Genomic DNA, 22,508 nt, shown 5'->3' on the forward strand with positions numbered 1-22,508 from the left:
TCTACACCTCTGCTCCTTTTCAGCTATGTTGATTCAAGCATGCAGTAAAGACGTTCTTTCTCCCAGGGCTACTGCTCTTCAACTCATGTATATCCTTCCTCTCAGGCTGTCTGAGTCTTTTTCAAAACACTCTAGTGTCACTCAAATCTGTCTTCCAATTTAGATTACAATAGTCCAAATTGCATCTATCAGTTCTCAAACCCGACTACTTTTGGAAGTCCTGGATTTTGGCACTGACATTCTTGGCTTGGTTTAGTTTGGTGATTCTTTCAGGATGTGATCAGTAGATTCTTTTAATTTTCTCTGTGTCTTCAGTTAAGTTTTATTATGGCTTCTGGATTTTTGATTGATTATAGTTTTCAGAAAGTTGGATAACATTTTTTTTGACATTTACTAGATACGTTGTTTTTGATAATAGATGCTAATTTTTTTCTATTTTTTAATCTTTTGATTTTGTCCTAATTTTTTTTACCATATCTAGTCATTAAGTTCTGTTTGCTTCATTGTTTTCCAGAGTCTTATACTACTAAGGTGAGGTTTTCCAACTTTTGCAAGTTATTTCTTCTTTCATTTTTTTCTTTTTAACTCATTCACTTTTATTTGCTTCCTTTTTTCAACAACTTTTATATTCAAATTAATTTTTTTACAACATTTTTTCTTAATAGTTGCAGAGATGTTACACTTTTTGTTTGGGGGAGGAGGTTTATTTTTGAACTCCTCTTACCAATAATCATTGTTTGCTCTCTTTTTTTCTATTTACTCACATTTTCTGTCTTAGATTTTGTGCTCTAGTCTGTCTCCTCCAACACACTTGAATAAGTGAGGCTTGGTCTTATTTCCCCTTTGTGATCTGGATATAACTACCACTGCTAATCTTGGTAGGGTAGCTGATATGGGGTTCCACCCTTTTCCTCATCCCCTGGATTCTGTTTTAAGTCTTCTGCTGATACAATGGGGATACAGGATTCAACTCGATTCTTTCTCTTTGAGAAGCCCCAGTGAGATGTTGGATATTATGCTAGTTTCAAGCTTCCTATGTAATACTTCCAAACACTTAACACCCTGGGTAGCACTCAAGTGCTAAGTTGGCTATATCTCTTGCTGTGCCTCCCAGTGTTCTGAAAACTGCATGATTGGGCCCTGACTCAAGTTTAATGATCTGTGAAGATTGGTTCTAGCTCTAATTCTATTTTAAAAGGCCAGGGTGGTCAGGATCTGGCTTCAGGCCCCTGATTATTGGAAATGGCACTGGTTTGTGACACTCTTTTTAGGGCACAGTTTAGCAAAGTCTATTTGCAGGAATTCTCAGATTCCCCTAATTTCTCCCCATCTTTCCTGGCTTCTGGCTGGCTTACTGGAGTTTCATTGTTTTTCCTGGTGTGACCCTTCTTCCTCAGTTGATAATAGTTTTCCTGGACTACTCCCTCTACCTGACTCCACCCTCTTCTAACTATCTTTTTCTGCTTTTAAAAATTAGATGGATGGGGGGCAGCTGGGTTGCTCAGTGGATTGAGAACCAGGCCTAGAGATGAGAGGTCCTAGGTTCAAATCTGGCCTCAGACACTTCCCAGTTCTGTGACCCTGGGCAAGTCACTTGACCCCCATTGCCTAGCCCATACCACTCTTCTGTCTTGGAGCCAGTACACACAGTATTGACTCCAAGATGGAAGGTAAGGGTTTAAAAAAAAAAATTAGATGGATGAGTTTATTTCAGATTTCTTAATCACTGATTTTTCCAGGCTCTTTTCACTTCTCTAGTGTATTTCTTGCTATCCTCTTAAATAGAGGCCAAAATATACTTTAAAAATGTTTTAAAACTTATTTTAAAGTATTTTCCCATGGTTACACGATTCATATTCTTTCCCTCCCAGAGCTGACAAACAATTTCCCTGGTTATACGTGTATTATCACTCGATACTAATGTCCATATTATTCATTTTGTAATAATCTTCTAAAACCCAAACCCCAAATCCTATATAACCAAGTGATAAATCATGCTTTTCTTCTGCCTTTTTACTCCCATAGCTCTTTCTCTTGCTGTGGATAGCATTCTTTTCATAAGTCCCCAAATGTGCGGAGCTTATATTCTTTATACATTTTAGTCAAAGTTTTATTTACCCTGTTCTTTTTTGTTTATTTTAAGAGGTCTGAATTTGTGATTTCATTGCTGTGTGGAACTGGTAGGATGAAAACTCCCTATGCTAAACCAAACTGTCTCTTAACATAGTTTTAGCAGAATACTAGGGGTACTAAGAGGTGAGAAGCCTTAACCAGGTTCTAGTAAGGTTTCCATTCTGGCAAGAATGGAAAAGAGATATCTGGATTATCAATGAGAGGGAAGAAAGTTTGAAAAGAGGTTTTAGACAGTTACTGTATAGGATAGGATAGAGAATAGATTAGAGGACTTACAAAGACTGTTATGTTGCAGCAATGCCCTAGTTGAAGCTATATAACAAACTTGGGGTGGACTAAGTGCACAGTTGAACAGCTTCCTCAATCCATTTACATGTGAGCAGGAATAAAAAAGGTAGACTATGGCAGATGGTGAGAGTAATTCACAGTTGAAGTTTGGTAAGGCACAAGTAGTAGAACAGAATCAAGAGTAAGAGATTATGGATTACCTGAAGGATCAAGGTAAAGAAAGGAGGGAGGCAGAGCAGAAGAAGAAAAAGGAGAAAGGGAAAGAAGAATGGAGGCAGAAAAAGGAGGAAGGAGAAGAGAAAGTAACCAGGAGGAAAGATGATCTTGGAAGGTACTAAGGCTCAGGGTAAACTGAAGTTTATGAACAGAACAAAGAACAAGTTAACAAGGCTCAGTGATAGATTTTGATATGATACAAGCATTTTATATTTCTTGACCATGTAACAACTCTGGGTAAGAGCAAAGGTTTGACCATCCCTTTGTGTAGCCCAGTGAAGAACTGACTAAGTAATTAAGATGAACAGGTGTTAAATAATTCTTTTTTTTTCCTACAGTTGTACAGGAACAATATACTGGATTTAGGGTAAGAGGGTCTAGATTCAAAACTCAACTCTGTTACTTATTACCATTGGGACCTTGAGCAACAAATATTTATAGTATTTACAAACTAATTAAATACTATGTAGTTTGGGAAGGAGGACATTAGATTCAAGACCAGGGAAGGCCTCATGCTGATGATAGTGTTTATGTCTTGAAGATTGTATTTAGCTATCTCCAGATTGAAACAACGAAGGTACTTAGCTCTTCCTTTATTGGGAAGATTGAATTGTAATCCAGAATCTATTTTTAGATTTTAATCCCCAAAAGGTAGTAAACTCAGTATTTGAAGTAGATCAACCCATTTTAATCTACAAAAAGTGTAAACTCAGTATTTGAAGTAGATCTACCCATTTTAACCACAAAAAGGTGCAAGCTAACTACTAAAGGTGAGAACTAACTACAAAAGGTGTGATATAACCAAAAAAGGTATAACCTAACCAAAGAAGGTATTAACTAAAGAGTAGGCAGTCCTGGAGAAGAGCGTCTGCTGTGATTGGTAAATGTGAAATTTAGGAGAGGTGATACAAGAGAAAAAGATCTTTAAAAAGAGGAGGACATTCGGAGATTCGAGATAGATGGAAGAACTCTGACTCAGGGTTGAACTGGAGGATCAGTCTCTTGAGCTTGGAGTGAAGAGTCACTCAGAGGAGAGACTGGAAGACAGACATTCGGCATTTGGATGTGGAACCCAACCCTGGAGGAGCTTGTGCAGGAGACCTCAGACTGCTTTCCTTTTAGATGGTCACTGTGGTGAGTGAAAGGCTGACTTAGTGACCCTGCCTTTCTGGAGGTGTAAACCCCCGAGAAAGGCCCATCATCTTGAAACTCTTTTCCCTGATTAGGGCCTTAGAATTTCTACCTGGCTATGAGGAAGCCAGAACTCTCTCTCTCCCTCTCTACCCCTTTCTCACTTCCTTAATATTTTTTCTTTCTATTGTAAATAAACTACCATAAATTTCATTTACTTTAGTAATTCATTTCGGGATTTAGAAATTAAATCCCTGGTGACCAACAATTAATTATTCAAGTCCAACCACACACACATACATACACACACACACACACACACACACACACACACACACACACAAATTTAACAGTCTTAAAGGAAGAAAGGGGGTCTACAAAGCAAAGGGATAGAAAAGAACACTCTAGGTATAAGGGACAAATAGAACAAAAGTGTGGAAATGGAAATCAGAAGAAAAAATTCTCTCTTTCTTCCCCAAACTACTTTTTATTTAACTTGTTTGTATATAATTTTGCTTATTAATTTGTATTTATTTGTTTTCTCTTCCATTAGAATATATTGTTTCATCCTTTATATTTGTATTCCTGCATTTGGTGTAGTTCCAAAAAACACAGAAAATGTTTAATAAATACTGGAAATATTTATTGATTTTAATGTTCAAGGGTCACAAGGATAATAAGTAGCAGAGCTGAGTTTTAAGCCTAGGCCTCCTGACATTATACATACACATATGTATAATTATACAATTATTATATAATGTCATATTTAAAATAGTTGTCTGCCATAAACTGTAAGAGTTAAAATGGTTGAGGTCTTAAACTGTAGTGATTAAAATAGTGGAAGACTTAAATTGTGATAGATATAAGAGTGGGTGAGTAAATTGTGACCGCTGAAAATATGTTTTCACTACAGTGTCTTGTTTTAAATCAAATATAAGGAAATAGGAAATATATCAAATATAAGGAAATTGGGAAATATTCCCAATTATGAATATACCCAATATGGCCTAGACCTGAGTCTTAAGAGAGAGAGATCAGTCTTTTATCACTCACCATAACATCTGTTCAAGCAAGGATTCTAGTGACAGAGTCTCCCCAGAGGGAGTTCCAGCCAGAGTCAGCCTCCCTTGAAAAACCTCCTTAGAGATTCTCTCTCAAGAGCCTGTATATCTCAAGAGCTTTTCTCAACAGTCTATTCTTTTTCTCATATAGCGGGTTTTCTCCTATGTTACCTCCCCTAAGTTCTTCCATCTACCAATCAATTCTTTTTCTTATATAGCGGGTTTTCTCCTATGTTACCTCCCCTAAGTTCTTCCATCTACCAATCACAGTAGACGTTTTCCAAAGGACAGCCCATTCTGAATTCACATTTTGTTATCACCTTTTTAATTCACATCTTGCTCTCACCTTTTCTGGGTAGACTAAAACTTCTGAGTAATTCACATCAGGAAAGCTCTGAGTAAGTTTTCACCTCTTTGCTCCTTGGAAGTTCACAAGTTGCTTGACCTTTATAGGTACTTAGCTTAAGAACTTTTCCCTTATTATAAGTATGGGTTTAAGTACTTTTCATTGTTCTGCAAGGAGTTTTCTCCCCTAAAGCAGTCCTAAGTACAGGTGGAGTAGAGGTCCTCCCATTTCTGATCCAAGTAGAGTTCTCACATTTCAAATGGGGAATGTTCCCAGTAGGGAATTGTTCCAATGGAGAATTCCCCAATGGAGAAATTTTTAACATTCACAAGTCTGAGAAAATTCAAGATTCACAATATTATATAGTATTGTGTTATATATAAGAACATATAAATTCTTCTTCCACCCTCACCCCCAAAGTAATAGGCAGCCTCTATTATTTGATGCATTGAAGATTAACATGATTAGATTTGTGTTTAAAAAAAAAAAAAGCCCAGAAGACCAATGTCAGATAGTAGCAGAGAAGTCAAGAAGAAGGACTGAGAAAAAAGATCATCTATTTTAGAAATTAAGACACTGGTAATTTGGGAAAGTCGTTTCAGTTGACTGATGTAGTTAGAAATCATGCTGCCTTATGGCTTGGTTCTAATTCAACTATTAGCAATTTGAGGTTAATTTTTTTTCCTTTTTCTATTTGTATCTGGCATAATATTTAGGCTAATAACTATTTAGGCTAATTTTAGGAATACTATTTAACAGTTTAACTTTTTTAATATTAAAAAAAAACCTGTTTATTAAAAACTTAGGGGGTAGCTAGGTGGTTCACTGGATACAGAGCCAGGCCTAGAGACAGGAGGTTGGGTTCAAATCTGGCCTCAGATACTTCCTAGCTTTATGACCCCGGGTAAATCACTTAACTCCCATTGTGTGACCCTAACCACTCTTCTGCCTTAGAACTGATACATTAATTCTAAAACAGAAGGTAAGGACTTTTTAAAAATTCAATTTACAATACATCATAAAAAAGGAAAGTGACAAATGATAGAAAAGATGTAAATAGGTACACTAATAAACTACTTGTGCGGTTGTGAACTAATTCAACCATTCTGGAAGGCAATTTGGAACGATATCCAAAAATTATAAAACTATGCACATCCTTTGATATAGCAATACCACTACAAGGTCTATCCTCAAGGAAGAAAAGGGAAAAAGATGTATATATACAAAAATATTTATAGTAGCTCTTTTTTGTGGTGGACAAAAATTGGAACCTTAACAGGATACCTCTCATTTGGGGAACGGCTGAACAAGTTACAGTATATCAATGTGATGAAATATTATTGTGCCATAAGAAATGATGAAAAGGAGTCATTTCAGAAAAACTTGAGCAGTCTTCTATGAACTAATGCAAATTAAAGTGAACAGAATCAGAAGAACAATTTATATAGTATTAACAATATTGTAAAGATAATCAACTGTGAGGCTTAATAATTCAGATCTATACAATGATCCACTACAATTCCAAAGGACTCATGATAAAAATACTATCCACTTTGTTGATAATCAAAATGATATTTAGACATCTCTCTCTGTCTCTGTCTCTCAACATGGCTAATATGGAAATGAGCTGTATATGATTTCATGTGTGATGAATATTGTAATTCAAGCCTTCTCAATGAGTAGGAAGGGAGTGGAGAAAAGGAGTAAATTTGGAACTAAAAATAAAAACAAATAATTACATTATTTGTAAAAAATTACATTAATTTTAAGAATCAGTTTACTTTAATATATGCTTACATTTACACTATTTCTTCAATTGATACCAAACTACCAATTAAGTCATTTTTTAAAAAAATCCTTACCTTACTTCTTAGAATCAATACTATGTATTGGTTCTAAGGCAGAATAGTAGTAAGGGCTAGGCAATGGGGGTTAAGTGACTTGTGTTGAGAAGGCCAGATTTGAACCCAGGACCTCCCTTCTCTGAGCCTGGCTCTCAATCCACTGGGTCACTTAGCTTCCCCAATTAAGCCATTCTTAAGGAAAAATTAATCATTTATGCATTATAATTCTGTTTTAAAAAGAATACTTACCTGATAACCATTTAGGTCAGTATAAAATCTCTTTTGACTGTTTATGTCAGAAGAAATTCTCATGGCAATCTCACGATTATATTCTCCTCTAATGTCCAAAATATTGGCAACTTCCACAGATTGGGCTTCTATTCCTGAATTTAAAATATTATAGAATGTAAGAAAGTTATTTATCTTTTTTCTTTAAATCAAATACTAAATACCTTTCTAAATGGCTGATAACCAGTTTTAACCTCACATTCTTCTTTAATCTTAAGATATTACTATAATCACAATATAAAATTTCAATGGTTTAACATCATCAAAAATCTTACTTCAAGAGCACATGTGACTTGGTAGAGTACATGAACAACCTTCTTTCAAAGAATATAATCAAAACAAATAATATATATTAATAGTACATACAGATATACAAAGGTATATCTAATGAAACTTTCATAATTTCTATTTCTTGAATGCCAAGCCAAAGAAATGAACAAAGATTAGAAGTAGGTGATTGCTAAGGAATTCTAAGTATTCTCCTTGAGGAAGAAAGTGTGAGCATAAAATAAGAGAATGGTTCATATTAATGCAGAAGAAAAGAGGGACAGGGCTTGAGAACCTATAAATAAACTGAAGTACCATCCCAAACTCACTAAGTTTGGCTAAGAATGGAATTTTAAAAAGAATAAACCCATTTTCTACATTTCTTCCCTCAATATTTAATATCAAATTTCTAATATCCCAAAACAGGCACCCTTGCCCATTTTTCTATAATTTCTTCCTCACTTTCTGTGACCAAAAAGCTGATCATAAATAAAAAACAAAGCTGAAAGTGTATAGAAAAGACACATAAATTTAAACTGTGTGACTTTGGGTAAGTCACTTCACCCTGTTTAACTCAGTTCCTCATCTATATAAAATGAGCTGGAGAAGAAAATGCCAAACTACTCCAGAATCTTTGCTGAGAAAATCCCAAATGGGGTCAGTCTGAAATGCCCAAATAACAACAAATATATAAATCCCACTCATCTAATTCAGTTCACAAAGCACAGTATTTTAGGATATTTCTCAGGTTCCAAAGAGATTTTATTACAGTGTGGATCATGCTCTCTCTCTCTAACACAGGACTATCTATATTATTCCAGAATGTCTAAGATTTCTAACCTTAAGCCATCAATGAGCTCCTCCAGTGGAATTTATGTTTGATCTCTATCTGAATTTAAAATTACTTTTGATTTGGAATAGTGCTTGTTTTCCTACTATTACAAAGCATAGCACCTGGCACAAAAAAAAAAAAAAGCTTATTGAATGAATTAGCCAGAAGGCTAAAAACACAAAGGGGAATAAGGAATATCAGAGAACTTTGGAGGAAGGCCAACTTTTTATAAAAAAGCTTATCCTTTCTTCTGTTTTGCAAGAAAGTTTTATTGTTGGCATTGTAGTTTCAGGATTGGGGGAAGCTAAAACAAAGAGGCCGGGTCAGGCGGGCCAGAATAAAGTGCTAAAACTACTGAATAGGTAGGTACTTGCTCCATTAGCTTGTAGGTGATGTAGATTGGTCATGAGATTGAAAAGCCATCTTTTTCCAAGATTAGCTTTGTGACATATGTCAATGAGTTTCAATTTACATACAAAAGTATGAGACCAACATTTCTCCTATCCTTCAGGAATGCTCTCCTCATTTCTGATTTTTGTAATCCTTAACTTCTTCAAGGTGCAATTCAAGGGCCACTTTCTTCATAAGGCCTTTCCTAATGCCCCATGTTCCTGTTCTCCTTGCACTTTGTACTTAAGTACTTCACATTTTATTTGAATAAATATTTTTTATATATTGTGTATTATTTGCATATATATTTCTCCTAAATTGGATGTAAACTTCTTAAGAGTAATATTTTATTTTTGTTGTGCCTAATACATGCATAGGGCAGATAGTGAATAAATGCTTGATAGAGAAATAGAATAATAATAGGCTTTGCCCTCAATTCCAACTAGCTACGTGACAAATAAATTGTGTTTTTCCAAAAGATATGCCACTCAATGATATAAAATGGCTAAAAAGTTCTACTACCAGTATTGAAAAAAAAAAATTTAAATCACATTCCTGACTTCTGTCAAAAGATAACCAATGGGGTCACCAAAGTTGTGAAGAGGAAGGGTATCTATTTCTATTTCACGGTACAAAATATTTATTTCAATTTATTTACATTTTCTAAAAGAAATTCAGTCAATAAAATAAAAACATGTCACCTTAGCTAAATAATCTCTGCAAATGAATCAGTTATGTAAAATACTCCATACAACAATGTGTAATTAGTGAGAAGACATACAAAAACTAGCAGCCAGACCCAATGGCATAACAAGCTTTCATTTTACTGAGAAATTTGAGAGAAAGGAGGTAGAGTGAAGAGTACTGAACTTGAAGTCACTGAAGACCTGGATTGAAATCCCACCTCTAAAACTGTATTCTGGACACTGTGACCCCAGACCAATTGCTTCTTGGAGCTTCAATTTTTTTGTCTGTATGAAATAAATATGTGTAAAGCTCCTACAAACCCAGAAGACAGCAATTGCTACCTATTTGTTTTCTCTCTTTGGGTTCTCTTAGTCAACAAAATTAATATTATGAAACATATGTATTAAGTATTAAAATAATTCAGATCCTCCTTGAGAATGAAATTAATAATTTCTTATAACCTTCAGCTATAACAAATTAATTTAAGAAACCCTGCCTTTCTACTTTCTTAGACTCTAGGCTTTTACCATTATGGAAACAAATGCACAGATGTGTAAGTGTGCTCACTTAAAAAATTTAACAGGACAATTAGTTTAAATTTGTACTTAGGCAGACTTTGCAAATAAGAGTATAAATCTTTTATGGTGAATCAAATATAAATACATTGAGCTATTAGGAAAAGTGGATTCTTCATCAATTTAATGAAAAAAGTAGAGTTTAAAGTTCATTAAGTTAAAAATGAATCTCTCATTAAGAAATGGCCATTTAGTTTGGGAGTTATACTTAACCACTTTTTTCTCTTGCTACAATTATTTTCACAAATTCTAATCCAGTCCTCTAGTTTAAGATGATTGATCCCCCCATATCTAAATAAATCACAAAACAATATAATTTTTTTTCAAATCTTTACAAAAAGCAAATACAGCCTGAGAAGTCATATTGCATTTGGACTTTATATACTCAAATTGTTATGTGATTATATTGATTTGGATATCCCCTCTGATGTCAACTGTAATGGTATGCCTACCTACCCACTTTTGTTATGCCTCTTGTCCTTAACCTAAGTGACCAACCTATCCTTTCCAGTGCATATTTCCATTATGACATCTTTTACTGCTATTCCTGAAAAATTTCTTAGCTACGTGTGGCTCTTCTGCTCACATATACCATGTACCTTTCCCCTAATGTGATATTTGCCCATTTTCAATTTTTTAGACACTTGTGTTCTATGAGTCATAGCCACAGAAAAAAATATCATTCGAATACTGGTATTAAAAAGATGGGGCTTTGTTTTGGGGAGAAGTTTGAAGTAATTCAAGAAGTTTAGCAAATTCTCGAATGCAAGCCACCTGGCTTTCCTTTCTATTTCATTCTGGACCAAACTCATTAACCATTTGTACTTGTTCAGATGACATACTAGTTCTTTAGGCTGTCCATCCAAATGCATGTCATAACCTGAACATGTCTTAATGTTTTCATGTTAACTCCTACACAAGAGCTTCCTGAATACAGAAATAATCTTTTACCTTTCTTTGTATCCCTAATACTTGACACATTGCCTGGCATATAGCAGGTCTTTAATAAATGCTTAATGACTTATTTTAGAGTGGTTATGGCTCCCTTCCAGGGAGTTGTTGAATATTGTGGAATTTGATTCAACAGTACACCAACTGCAAATGAGCATTAGAAGGAACTCAATCTATATGGGAATACCTCCTCTACTTTCATTCTGGGTTGGATCTGAATCAGTGGCAAAGATGTTTGATAAGCCTGTTTTCCTTCCTTTAATCTTTCACCTGATGTTTATAATCTAAGCCGAACTAGGCTTTTCTTGTTCTTACAGCTTTCAGGGAATTGTAACTGGCTTTCAGGAAAGAAAACTTGTTAGGGTGGAACTTTTTTAGATTTTTTTTTTACTTTAATGTATCAAATCTTTTTCATAATCAACAGACAATAAGAATAGAGGCTGGACAAGCCTATATAGCAGAAAACTTCCAGTCTTAATTGCTCTAGATCCTAAAAAGATTATAACAATGCTATAGGACAATGATGGTAACCTTTTAGAGATGGAGTACCCAAACTGCAACCCTCCTGCTGCATGTGAGCCCCCTCTCTACCCCTTGCCTTGCCCCAGAATAGGGAGGGAGAAAGCACTCCCATTGGCTGCTGGGCAGAGGGGCAGGAGAAGTGAGGAATGTCCTCAGATGCATGGGGAGGGTATGAGGAGCAGCCCCCCTCCAGCACATGTGTCATAGATTTGCCAACAAGACTATAAGGAATCAAGAGAAATTGATATCCAGGAGGAGAGGGGTCGAAAACTTCAAAAAGACCAAGAAGGAAGGACATTAGATTTAAAGGGCTGAGAAATGAGTAAATGGTAAGGATGCTGAGGCAGTGAGAACAGATATCTTTCTAGGAATTTGGCAGTGAAAGGGAAATGAGACAAAGTAGAATAACTTGAAAGAATGACAGGATCATGCTTTATAGTTATAAGAGGCAGGGGCAAGAGAAAAGGAAAGACTGAAAATGAAGGAAGTAGAAAAGAGAAAAGGATAAAACAAATGAGGGAGGGGCAGAGACAAATAGCATGTAAAAGGGGAAAAGACTGAGAAAAAAGAGAAAGAAGCAATACCACAAGCAAAATATGAGTACAGATGGAGTCAAGCACAAGGAATGGGAATAACTTCAAAAGAGCAAAGACCCTGTAATTCCTCAAAAACTGCAGCAAGATGTACACGGGTTGAGTTTTGTGGGGTATAGGACATGAGTAAACACATTCAATTTATCAGATGGTTTTATTAAATGCCTACCATGTACTAGGGATATAAAGATAAAAATGAAACAATTTCTATGTCTGTAAAATACATTTTACTATAGGGACAATACCATACAGAAAAAGTAAATATAGAACAGCATCAGGAAGAAAACATTAATTTGGCAGGGGGAGGTGTTCTTGAAAAACCTCTTGATGGGGTGTCACTTGAACTGAATCTTGAAAGAAACTAAAGACTTCAATTTTATGGTTGAAAGGTAATGAATAGATGAATGGGGAAAACAAAAGATTGATGTGAGAGAGGTTGTAAAAAGAGAATCTATGAGATATGCCAAATGATTGGATACCAAGAGGAGGGAAGAGGTAAAGGAAAAAGAACAATCTAGAATGATTCATGCTATGAATCTGAGTGACCAAAAGATGGTACAGTCCTTGAAAGAAATGAATCTAGAAATCTGGAGGAGAAATAGGTTTCAAAGGGAAAATGGGTTCCACTTTGAAGATACTTAGGTTGATATGCTGATGGGATATCCATTAAAATGGCAGCTGGCAAAGTAGGACTAGAAAGAAAGATGCTTCTATTTCCTCAGTCAAGTAACAAGGAAAATTCAGCTGCCAAAAGGGGCTGGAACAGCATATAAAGCTTGAAGAGATTAGTCTGGATCAGAAGATGATAGTCAATCAAAGGAAGAATAAAAGATGTGAGGGTACATTTTGACATAAGATTATATGCATTTGCAGTGTACCCCATTTGCAGTTGTATGACTTATGCCACTGGTGTTCAGTATCCTAGGAATAGGAATTGGGAGAGTTAAGCATTGATAGCCTACATTTAAGTTTGGAAGACAGAATAAAATTGAATCGACTAACTGTGATTTCAAAGCTAAGCAAAGAGCAAAGTAAGGGCAAAAAGGATCAATGGATGGAAAGATAATATAGAGGAGTGTCTAAAGTTCACAATAAAGATGAAAAATAGACAATATGAGAATTTAAGTAATCTGTGGTTGTTTAGTTATTTTAGTTGTGTTTGATTGACTCTGTGACCCCATTTAGGTTTTTCTTGGCAAAGATCCTGGAATGGTTTGCTATTTCTTCTCCAGCTCATTTTACAGATGAGGAATGAACTAAGTGACTTTCCTAGGGTCGAAAAGCTAGTGTCTGGGGCTGGATTTGAATTTAGGAAGATGAGTTTTCCTGACTCCGGGCCTGGCACTCTATCCATTGCAAAACCTACCTGCCCATTTTAAGTAATTTACTCATCAACAAAGCTAGTGAGTGACTGAGTTCTAGACAATATATTTTAATTCCTTAGCCAAAGGAAAATTAAACAGGAGAAATAAAGGACAGCAGGCCATGTAGACATAGATTTTTGGTCACTACAAAGAATAGAAAGACTTACATTTTATTTATAAAACTCATTTTCTCAAATATAAGATAGGAAAGGCTTACATGTAATGAAAAAAATAAAAATGAAATGAAAAAATAGAATAACATTGTAAGATTTAGTTATTTTGATCAAAACAGCGATCCAACATGATTCCAAAGGACCCATGATAAAAAAATGCTAATCACCTCTAGATTTCTGAATACAGATTGAAGCATACATTTAAAATTTCTTTATTTTTTCTTGGCAGTTTTATTTGTGAGTGGATTCTTTTGCAATATAGATAATATGGAAATGTTTTGAATGACTTCACATATACAACTAATATATTGCTGCCTTTTCAAACAGTTGGGGAAGGAACAAGAGGGAAGAAAAGAATTTGAACTCAAAAGTAAAAATATTTACATGTAACTAGGAAATATTTAATTAAATAAAAAGATACCCGTAAACAGTGTATATCAGGGCACTTCAATGCATTCTTATTCCTACAATTTGTTCACATTCATTTATAAATATTCCAAAGGGGACACATCCAAAAGTACTATGGGTTTTGTTCAAAAATTGAGGATACCAATGAAGTTAGGGTTAAGGTTAGACTATTGTGTAACTTATATTATCTACCATTCAATGAGTAGGCCTTATTTACAATTAAAAACTTAATGTAATTATTCTCTTCTTTTACACCGAGATCAGGATGAATATAATGAATGCACAGATTATTTTCAAAGATTTTTGTAGAAAAAGAGAAGTTGGCATGAATAAACACTTATTATTTTCTGTCATTTTTTTTTAAATGGAGGTGTTTGACTTTTTAAATTCTCCATCTCCATCTCCCTCAAATATCTTGAGTATCAACCTGAAATGTCCTTAAAATTACCTCCTTCAACAAGATTCTCCTCCTGGTTTTAGTTGATTTAATCTAGTTGTTCTTCCTATCTTTATTTTCTTGTGTCATTTTTACTTATGCAGCACAATGGGGACTATAAAGTTCAAATCTACATATTGAAGCTTTATTACTGCTGATGAAGAAAAATACTTTTGTAAACCGCTATTCAAATCCTTTTCACTTTTTTTGTGTTCTTCCATTTCATCCTAATATGATTTGGGATAATTTGGTTTTATTGGAGCTCTTGTCAAGCTTTCTATAAACTTTTCTTTCATCTACTCTATCATATTATGAACTAATATCATTCAAATCCTTTGACTATTATGTAGCTCTGTTTGCCAAGTTCAAAGTGTTTTTTTTTAATGTCTAGTCTTTTTTGGTCACTTTATGGTGATGGATTTATATTGGTTAAAATTCCACGGAAAATAAATGATGATATTCATTGATAATACATCATATACATATCTTACCCTTTGTTTTTTTCCTAATTTGTTAATAATTTTGTTCTTTGCTAAACAAGTTGATGATCTGACTATATTCTGAAAATATGACTTGGAAATTACTCTCACATTGGGAACCAGTTGATTCTTTATGCTAAATAAATATTCAATATATTTTTAAAGGAAGGCCTTAGTGGGAAATTATTGTGTTCAAATTTCCAACATGTACTAGTGTCAACTTCAACACATACTAAACTGGTGACACTTCTGAAATGTATGTAAGCAAAATGTGTCGAAGGAAGAAGATTCAGTAACATGATTATCATCTGTAAAATGAAATTGTATTTGATTTTTATGATATCTTATGATAAATTCTATAATCTATTATTACATGAAAAGAAGTTAATAGTTCACAAAACTACAGAATTGTAACATCTGCAAAGAAACTTTTATGAATGGAAAATTAAAGTTAGAAGGAGATTTTAATTTTGTTTTGGGATATTTCAATTTCTTCAATTTAAAGATAAGTAAACTGAGGCCCACAAAGGTTAAAAGCTTTGCCCCAGGTCACACAATTAAGTCAGAAGTAGAGCAAGGACTGTCAAATATCCTTTTAATTGCTTTTTTTTTGGTATTATTTACAAATTTATATTATAGAAAAAATTTTCATGTACTTTTATTGTTAAAAATACTTCTGCATAATGAAATTACTCCATCATTTCAAAAAAAAATCTCTGAAGCAATTTATCAAATTTTGCCTTGAAGCTACTTGACTTCTTTCTGGCAATTCATCACAAGTATTGTTTTTATAATATGTAAGTGAGAAATAAGGCATAAAATATTTAGAAATTTTCTTCTAAGGGTAGTAGAGTGATAACTAGCACTATAATTTGTACTCACAAAAAATATGTATAGGAAAACACACATCATAAGAGGTTTGCACTCTGAGCCCATTGATCAGCATTTGAAAATATATATAGAGACCTAAAACTTCAAAGCAACTCTTGATTTCATCAAACTTGGGCACTTAGTGAAATAATCACAGTTCTGAAGACAAATGAAAGCATAGCTAGCAAATGTCACTTACAGATGATGGTGTCAATATAAATTAAGTGCTTCTCTAGATATGTATGATATCAATTCTATCAAAAAGATACAGTTACTTTCTAAATGAATCAAGGACCATATTCTAACTCTAAGGTTCATATAAGCAGAAGAATTTGTATAACATAAATGTGCAACTTGAAAGGTAAGTTAATTCTTTACTTTATTTCACCAGGAAAATATTCATAGTGCCTATGAATTAATCTCATAACTCTGAAAGTACTTTGAAAAAAGAAGTTAAAAGCAGCTGAGTGGTGTGATGGATAGAATCTAGATTTAAGAAGAACTATGTTCAAGACCTGCCTCATACACTAGCAATATGATGCTGGGCAAGTCACTTAACCATTCCCTCCAGCATCTATCACCATATATTTCACAGAGTTTGTTGTGAAGATCAAATGAGATAATACCTGTGATATCATTTATAAACCTTATAACACTATATAAATATTAACTGCATATATATGTATATAAGCTTTTTAAACTAATAGAAGGAAAAATTCACTTAATTAAAAGTTTCCCCAATAACTCTAATCTTATATGACTTTAGTGTAGATAAGCCACTCTAGGAATCTGATGAAGAACTTTTAGTGCCCTAAGTTTTAAGAGTTTTGAAATAGGGGGCAGCTGGGTAGCTCAGTGGATTGAGAGCCAGACCTAGAGATGGGGAGGTCTGTAATGGTAGAAAATTTAGGCTTCTGGGAGAGATTACAATATTGTAATGGTTACAAATGTGGCTACAGGATTTATGTAATACTGAACAATGGCCGCCAAGGAATTTACTTATGAAATTCCTAAAATGAAACACTCAAGTCAGAATGGAGTTTATGGAGGTTTAATCACACTGGGAGTAGAGAAAGGAGAGGGAGAGAAGGAGAGAGGAGAAAAGGGAAAGGGGCTACTCAACCTCTGACCAAGGCAGAGAGAGTTTTAGGCCCAAAGGCCCAGGTGGAAAGAATCAGTCCTTAACTCACGTGACCGCTCTGAAGGAAAGCTGTCTGCGGGTGTCCTCTCTGTCCAAGCTCCTAACACCCACTGGCGTCTAGCTCTCTCCACAGGAAGTGAGCGAATTCCAGAGGCTGTTCCCTACCTCACTTCCTGTGTCTCACAAATCCAATGGTTGGCTCTAGCTTGTCTTAGGACAGCCCAGGTGGGCAGTTAGTTATTTCTGATTTGTCATTGACTAGCGCATGCCCGTGTAGTGTGGGTGTGCACAATTTTTGGGTGCTAGACCAAGATGGAGACTTTTAAAATTCACAGGTCCTAGGTTCAAATCTGGCCTGACACTTCCCAGCTGTGTGACCCTGGGCAAGTCACTTAACCCCCCTTGCCTAGGTAAGGATTAAAAAAAAAAAAGAGCTTTGAAATTATAACTACTAACTATATTTACATAGAACTTTACAATGAAAAAAGGATGATCACATATTTTCCATTTGATACTTAATATACTCTGATCAGAGAAAAGTAGGTAACATATCTCAGTTTTAACAGTAAGAAAGAGAGCTGAAAATTATATGGTGATTTTAAGTTTCCAAAACACTTCGCCATTTCATTTGATCTTTGCAACTAACCTATGAAACTAATAGTAAAAAGAAGGAAACATAGTCTCAGAAGTAATTAGGGATTAAATAACTCAAGATTCAATTCAATTCAATCCAAACATTTATTAATAACCTTCTATGTGCAATATCACATAGCAATATAGGCTTTTTTCAGAATATGAGAAAAAAAACAAAAAGGAAAATACAGGGTTTCAGAAAAAGATTTTCAAAAGTATTTTTATTTTTGGGTAAAAATATGGTATGAGAGTTAAACCATAACATTTTTGAAGGATATTTTGTTATATTTCAATAATTCAAATTCTATTAAAATGTTTTAAACTAATTTAGATTAGAAAGGCATAAAATGCTACTTATTAAAGAGAAATGTTTTATATTATAAGCTTTTTTCCTATTTCCTTATTGTTCTTGTTGCTGGGAAAGATTAAGCAATTTGCTGCCCACTTATTAACTGAATTGGAAAGCTAATAAAATTTTATTCCAGAATTTAAAGATGGCAAATTGTCTTTTTCCCTCACTTGGAAATTCAGTTATCAGTAAAAAATGGCTTCCTTCATTCTAAGAATTTCGTTAGATTATAGATTTAGAGATGGAAGAGACCTTAGAGCTATAGGATCAATCTCATTAGAAAACTGAGGCCCAGGAAGAAATGACTTAGCCAACATGAAGTAAGAGGTAGGGTCTAGATCTGGAACCCAAGTCTTCTGATTCCAAATCTATGTTTTTCCACCATACCACCAAAGACAAAAATATTTGTTTCATAGCCCAAGTATGTTGGGAAACACTGCTTTAGTGCATTCTTACCCTGAACATTATAAAGTCGCACGTTGTGTTTCAAATTAGGAAAGAGACATGTAACTTCTGAATAAATTCTTCCATGTGTCACTCTGATAAAAGGTGGATCAGCAGAAATGTAGGGCTGAGGGAAGAAAATTAAATTTTTATGAAAAATCCTTCAACCTTTTGTAATTTTCTAGGAAAATTATAAAATATATTCTTATATTCTAAGAAAAGTATTCCATCTTCTAAAATAACAAACCATAGTTCCTTCCCAAGTCAAAGCAACTTTGAAAAGATGCATTGTTTCCCACAGCTACGTTAGATGGCACATCAGGTTAACCATCTCTATTACTTTGAAATCTTTAAAGGTTTTCATCTCTGTCATCTATCCTCAGGTATGTGAGTTGTAGGATAGGGATGTACCTACTCTGCCAGGTCTTTACCACATATCTATAATTAAGAGTGCCCAAAACAGAGAGACTAGCCCATTACATTTTTACTTCTGTTAGAAAACCAGGCAAGGAAAAAACTTAGATAGGAGCTGGTCATAAAATTAAGCAGAAAGAGGTCGATACCAACTCTTAAGGACCACTGGTTTCTTCTCACTGGTATGTAATTTGAACCTATCTTAGTTACTATATTGGGTGATAACACTTCAAAATCATTAGGAATGGGGTGAAAGCTTAAGAATAGATACTTTGGAATTGCCGAGATAAATTGAAATTGGCTAGGGCAGGTGTAAGTAATAAAATTTTATGAAAATATGTGACGAGGATGATGCAACTGACTAGAAGATCAGGCGCCAGAAATTTGGAGTTTCCTGCAAAAGATGAAATTACACTAATATATTGAGGAAAAAAAAAACATGGTATTGGAATCAAAGGATCTGAGTTCAAGTGCCACCTCTGATGCTTACCTGTTGTATGACCTTGGGAAAGTTATAAAGTAATTTAATTTCTCTGTCTTAGTTTCTTCACCTGTAAAATGATGGAGTTGAACTAGATGACCTTGGAGGTCCCTTCCAGCTCTGGATCTATGATCCTTTGAGGTAAGAATGTTGGGCAAAGTGTCACAAGATTGTTGTCCCATTAACCTCATGATCCTAGGCCATCCAACCTCCTTGACCCTCAGTTTCTCCATTTGAAAAATAGAAGCAAAACCCACTCTCCCCTTATGCTGCTGAAAGGGTCCAATGAAACATGGTTTGTAAAACTGTACATGCTTATACAGTAATGCAGGTATCATTAATACTCTTTGCCTGAAAGATCACAACTAGGGACAAAAATCTTCAAGAAGATCTAAAAAAATAAGGACCATACTAATGATGTTTCTAAAATAGTATGTCCCAAGCTGAATAAAACATTTCAGATGTCATATGACCAAAGAAAAGTTCAGTAGGACCATAACCTTCTTCAGTTTGGGATATTGTTGTTTGCTTAATAGAGCCCAAGATGGCATTTCCTTTATTGGTTGTGATATGACTTGTATTGAATTTGTAGTCCAGGAAAATCATTAAACAATAAAAAAAAAATTTTAAAACAAACTGTCCTCCTAAGCCTTTCCTATCTTATATTTGAGAAAATGAGTTTTATAAATAAAAATGTAAGTCTTTCTATTTTTGTCAATTAATTCCCATCTTATTAGATTTGGTCCAATGTTATACATCAAGATCTTCTTGGAACTCTCAGGGAACTCCCCTGATAAGTGAAAGTATCAGATCCATATACATTAGAATGCACATAAAAACTAAATAAATATTATGGAGCTGGACTGCCTGTTCACCTCTGAGTGATCTGCTCCCACAACCTAAGAAGAATCTGATTAAAACTGAAATGAATGGTCATATTTATCTCTTTAAATAACTGAGTAGAGCTCCCTTCTTAAGGATACTGCTAAAATTTTGGTGACTTACATCTATAGTATTCTCCCAATCTACCAGATCCCTTAACAAAAAAAGGAAATGAAGTTAATCTTGTACTATCAGTTTTTAAGGAAATGATACTTTCTCTTTTAGATTACTGGATCATTTTGCAAATGTTCATTAGTAATTCCTTCTATATGTTGTACAATTCTTTCCAGAAATTAAAGCCCACTAACATAATTCAGACTATCTTTTTTTTAAAAATTGGGACAATAATGGCTCATCTTTAATTTTGCAGGATCTCCATAGTCTTTCAAAAATCAATGTCTCACTTCTACTAAATGTAAATGCTTCAATATCTACAGATGCAGTTGCACTTTGTGACTTAAACTAATTAATGGTAACTAGGATCAATCTTCTGGTACCATTCATCAACAAGCATTTATTAAGTGCCTACTGTGTGCAGGCACATTAAATATTGGGAACATAAAGACAGTCTTGGACTCAAGATGCCTAAATCCTAACTGAAGAAAAAACACTTAAGTATATTTTCAAATGACTATAAGGGCTCTAACATCATATTAGTAATTTTTGTTTTGTCCTTTTCAATCCAAATATAACTGGCCTGAAAAGAAAATAACAAAAAAAGAGACCAAATATTCTACTTTTCTATTACCAATCATCATTGTTCCCGAAGTATCAGTCCTATATTTCCTCTTTCATTCTCTTTTCCTCCAAAATAGCTTTTAAAAATATATTTTTTGATATCTTTAGTTTTGCTTAGTTTCAGCTTACTCTGAGTTTTGACAATCACAACACCATACTTTTTTGAAAATGAGTGACAGGAGCAGCTAAGTAGCTCAGAGAATAGATCCAGGCCCAAAGACTTCAGTCCAGGGTTCAAATCTGGCTTCAAAGCCTATGTGACACTGAACAAATCACTAAGCCCCAACTGCCTCACCCTTACCACTCTTCTACCTTGGAACCAATTCTTAGAATGGATTCTAAGACAGAAGGTATGGATTTAAAAAAAAGAAAAGAAAAGAAAGAAAAAGAATGACACCTAAATGGCATACTGGTTAGAATATTGAACTGGGAATCAAGAAAACCAGTGTTCTAATCAAATCTAGTCTCAGACACCTACTGGCTGTGTAACCCTGTCTGTTTCAGTTATCTCATCTGTCAAATAATCAAAGGACTTTTTTGAGGGAAAATGATATATTTGTAAAGTGCTTTGTAAACTTAAAATGTTTCATAAATACTATTATTAATGTTACTGTTATTATTTTGGATTCATCCTATTAATCTGCTCTTGCTTTCATCTTCTACAGATGTGATTTTAAAATCAAAGATGGTTAATGAGTTTTTAATCCATTTGAATCAACTAACCCTGCTCCCTTTTTCCTCTTCTTTTTGTGAACCCCTTGAACATCCACAATGGTCTCTCTACAATATTCCTTTGGGTCTTCTAAATTTCATTCTTGAGAGCTTCGTATCTCCTTTCTAGGTTGAATTTGTTTGTAGAATTTTAGGTCACTTATCCTTTTTCTGAACCTTTTGAAATATACTTTTCCCAACTCTACAGTAAGTGTTACTATGGTAAGGCTTTTTTCACCTTCTTTATTCGAAATTTTAAATTGCAATATTTCTTTCCAAGGTTCCCAGGATTTTCACTAAAGCTACCAGGTCCTCATTGTCGGAACAATAATGCCCAGAATAAATTTCCCCTTGTTTTGAGTGCTCTATTTTTTTTTTTATAAATGAAATTATCCTTAAGGCAGTTAAGAAATAATTAGATTCACTGTTCTGGTAGAAAGCTATGAGATAAGAGGTTAGTTCATGTTCTCCATCACTAGTCCATTAGACAACTAGCATTTATTAAGATTATGTGCTAGTCACTGTGCTAAGGTGTTGGGAACATAAAGCAAACAAGCAAAAAATAAAGTCTCTGTTTTCAAGGACTACTACAGAAAGCCTCTTTACTATTCAAGAAGTCTGATTCATGAAGTCCTCATCTATTTCTTTTTGTTTAGTTTGTTTGTAATATAATCCACTTCTGTTTCTGCTTCCATTGATCTTGATTTATAGCAGCATCCCTTGTTCTCCTTTTTAATTCTCCTTTCAGGATCATGAAGTTTTGTTTTTTTTATTATAACTCTTCTCTCCCCAGTATTAACCCTTCTTAAAATCCCTCTCCCTATCATGTCCACCTATTTCCTTTGTTCACTTCAGGTAAGA

General features: G+C 34.3%; 1 protein-coding gene across 2 annotated transcripts in view; it reads right to left on the reverse strand.

Annotated features, from left to right (window-relative positions):
* MAN2A1 (mannosidase alpha class 2A member 1) overlaps window positions 1-22,508 on the reverse strand; it is a 205,452-nt gene that overhangs the window by 31,518 nt on the left and 151,426 nt on the right. For both annotated transcript variants that reach the window (XM_007486486.3, XM_007486487.3), the window contains 2 exons: window positions 18,434-18,548; window positions 7,269-7,402 (listed from right to left, as the gene is read on the reverse strand). In XM_007486486.3, the coding sequence (XP_007486548.1) occupies window positions 7,269-7,402; window positions 18,434-18,548 (249 nt within the window). The remainder of the gene's footprint in view (window positions 1-7,268; window positions 7,403-18,433; window positions 18,549-22,508) is intronic.

The sequence above is a fragment of the Monodelphis domestica genome, chromosome 3 (genome assembly GCF_027887165.1).
Source record: "Monodelphis domestica isolate mMonDom1 chromosome 3, mMonDom1.pri, whole genome shotgun sequence".
Taxonomy (NCBI): Eukaryota; Metazoa; Chordata; class Mammalia; order Didelphimorphia; family Didelphidae; genus Monodelphis; species Monodelphis domestica.